Below are 2,349 nucleotides of genomic sequence, written 5' to 3'. Positions count from 1 at the left end.
ATTTTATAAGGCCAGCATTTCCCTGATACTACAGTCATAGTAGGACGCCGTAAGAAAACTACAGGCTGATATGCCTGAAGAACATCAATGCAAAACTTCTCAACAAAATTCTAGCAAACTGAATGTAACAGCACATTAAAAATATCATTTGCCATATTCAAGTGGGACTTATCCATTGGATGTAACGATAATTTAACATACTTAAATTAATAAATGTGATATACCACTTTAACAAAATGAAGGACAAAAAATATGATTATATAGAGACACCGACTTTCAGCGCCTCGGCTCCAGCGCCATGGCGCCTTGCAGGAAGTTCTTCGTTGTGGGGAACTGGAAGATGAACGGGCAGAAGCAGAATCTGGGGGAGCTCATTGGCACTCTGAACGCTGCCAAGGTGCCGGCCGACACCGAGATGGTTCGTGCTCCCCCCACTGCCTATATCGACTTTGCCCAGCAAAAGCTAGATCCCAAGACTGCTGTGGCTGCACAGAACTGCTACAAAGTGACTAATGGGGACTTTACTGGGGAGATCAGCCCTGGCATGATCAAAGACTGCGGAGCCACGTGGGTGATCTTGGGGCACTCAGAGAGAAGGCATGTCTTTGAGGAGTCAGATGAGCTGATTGGGCATAAAGTGGCCCATGCTCTGTCAGAGGGACTCGGAGTAATCGCCTGTATTGGGGAGAAGCTAGATGAAAGGGAAGCTGGCATCACTGAGAAGGTTGTTTTCCAGCAGACAAAAGTCATCGCAGATAATGTGAAAGACTGGAGTAAGGCCGTCCTGGCCTATGAGCCTGTGTGAGCCATTGGTACTGGCAAGACTGCAACACCCCAACAGGCCCAGGAAGTACACGAGAAGTTCCGAGGATGGCTTGAGTCCAACATCTCTGAAGCCGTGGCTCAGAGCACCGGTATAATTTATGGAGGCTCTGTGACTGGGGCAACCTGCAAGGAGCAGGCCAGCCAGCCTGACGTGGATGGTTTCCTTGTGGGTGGTGCTTCCCTTAAGCCCGAATTCGTGGACATCATCAATGCCAAACAATGAGCCCCATCCATCTTCCCTACCCTTCCTGCCAAGCCAGGGACTAAGCAGCCCAGAAGCCCAGTAACTGCCCCTCCCCTGCACATGCTTCTGATGGTGTCACCTGCTCCTTCCTGTGGCCTTATCCAAACTGTACCTTCCTTTACTGTTTATATCTTCACCCTGTAATGGTTGGGACCAGGTCAATCCCTTCTCCACTTACTATAATAGTTGGAAATAAACGTCACCAAGGTGGCTTCTCCTCAGCTGAGAGGTGGAAGGTGTGGGATTTCCTCTTGGGTTCCCTAGGCCCTAGTGAGGGCAGGAGAGAAACCATCCTGTCCCTTCTTACACCGTGAGGCCAAGATCCTCCCCTCAGAAGGCAGGAGTGCTGCCCTCTCCCATGGTGCCCATGCCTACGTGCTGTGTACGTGAACCACCCACATGTGAGAGAATAAACACCTGGCACTAGAAAAAAAAAAGATTATATCAATAGGTGCTGAAAGAGCATTTGACAACATTCAACATCTGTTGATGATTAAAAAAAAAAAACAAAACTCTTAACAAAATAGAAACATAAGAAATGTGCCTCAACATGATCAAGTTCACATAATGGCAAGCTCAAGCTAACATTATTCTCAAACGTTCAAAGTTGAAAGCTTTTCCTCTAAGATCAGGAATAAGACAAGGATCCCAACTCTAGGCACTTCTATTCAACATAGTACTGGAAGTTTTAACCAGACCAATTAGGCAAGAAAATAAATAAAAGGTATTTATATAGGAAAGGAAGAAGTGACATTATCTGTTTGTTGTTGACATGATCTTATTTATAGAAAATCCTGAAAACTTTATCAAAAAAACTGTTATAACCAATTAACAAATTTAATATCATTAAAAGTTACAAAATTGAGATACAAAAATCAGTAGCGTTTCTAGGAAGTAACGACAAACTATCTGACAAATAAATTAAGAAAAAAAAGTCTCATTTTTAATAGTATCAAATAATAAAATACTTCAGGTAAACTTAACCAAGAAGGTGAAAGGTCTGTACACTGGAAGCTATAAGACATTGGTGAATGAAAATGAAGACAAATAAATGGAAAGACATCACATGTCCACAGAAAGGAAGAATACATATTATTAAAATGTCCATACTACCCAAGGTGATCTATAGATTCAATGCAATCTCTTATCAAATTTACAATGTCATTTTCGATAGAAATAGAAAAAATATCCCAAAATGTGCATGGAACCAGAACAGACCCCAAATAACCAAAGCAATCTTGGGCAAACAACAAAGCTGGAGGCATCAAATTACCTGAACT

At 42.9% G+C, this 2,349-nt stretch overlaps 1 protein-coding gene across 1 annotated transcript; it reads left to right on the top strand.

Moving 5' to 3' along the window:
- Positions 1 to 274: 274 nt before the first annotated feature.
- LOC101004925 (triosephosphate isomerase-like) lies at positions 275 to 1,496 on the top strand. Its single transcript, XM_017954691.2, is given in 1 exon segment — positions 275 to 1,496. A coding segment is annotated over 1 exon segment (750 nt). The 5' UTR covers positions 275 to 298; the 3' UTR covers positions 1,049 to 1,496.
- Positions 1,497 to 2,349: the final 853 nt, after the last annotated feature.

The sequence above is a fragment of the Papio anubis genome, chromosome X (assembly GCF_008728515.1).
Source record: "Papio anubis isolate 15944 chromosome X, Panubis1.0, whole genome shotgun sequence".
Taxonomy (NCBI): Eukaryota; Metazoa; Chordata; class Mammalia; order Primates; family Cercopithecidae; genus Papio; species Papio anubis.
This window is presented reverse-complemented; position numbering and strand designations above follow the sequence as displayed.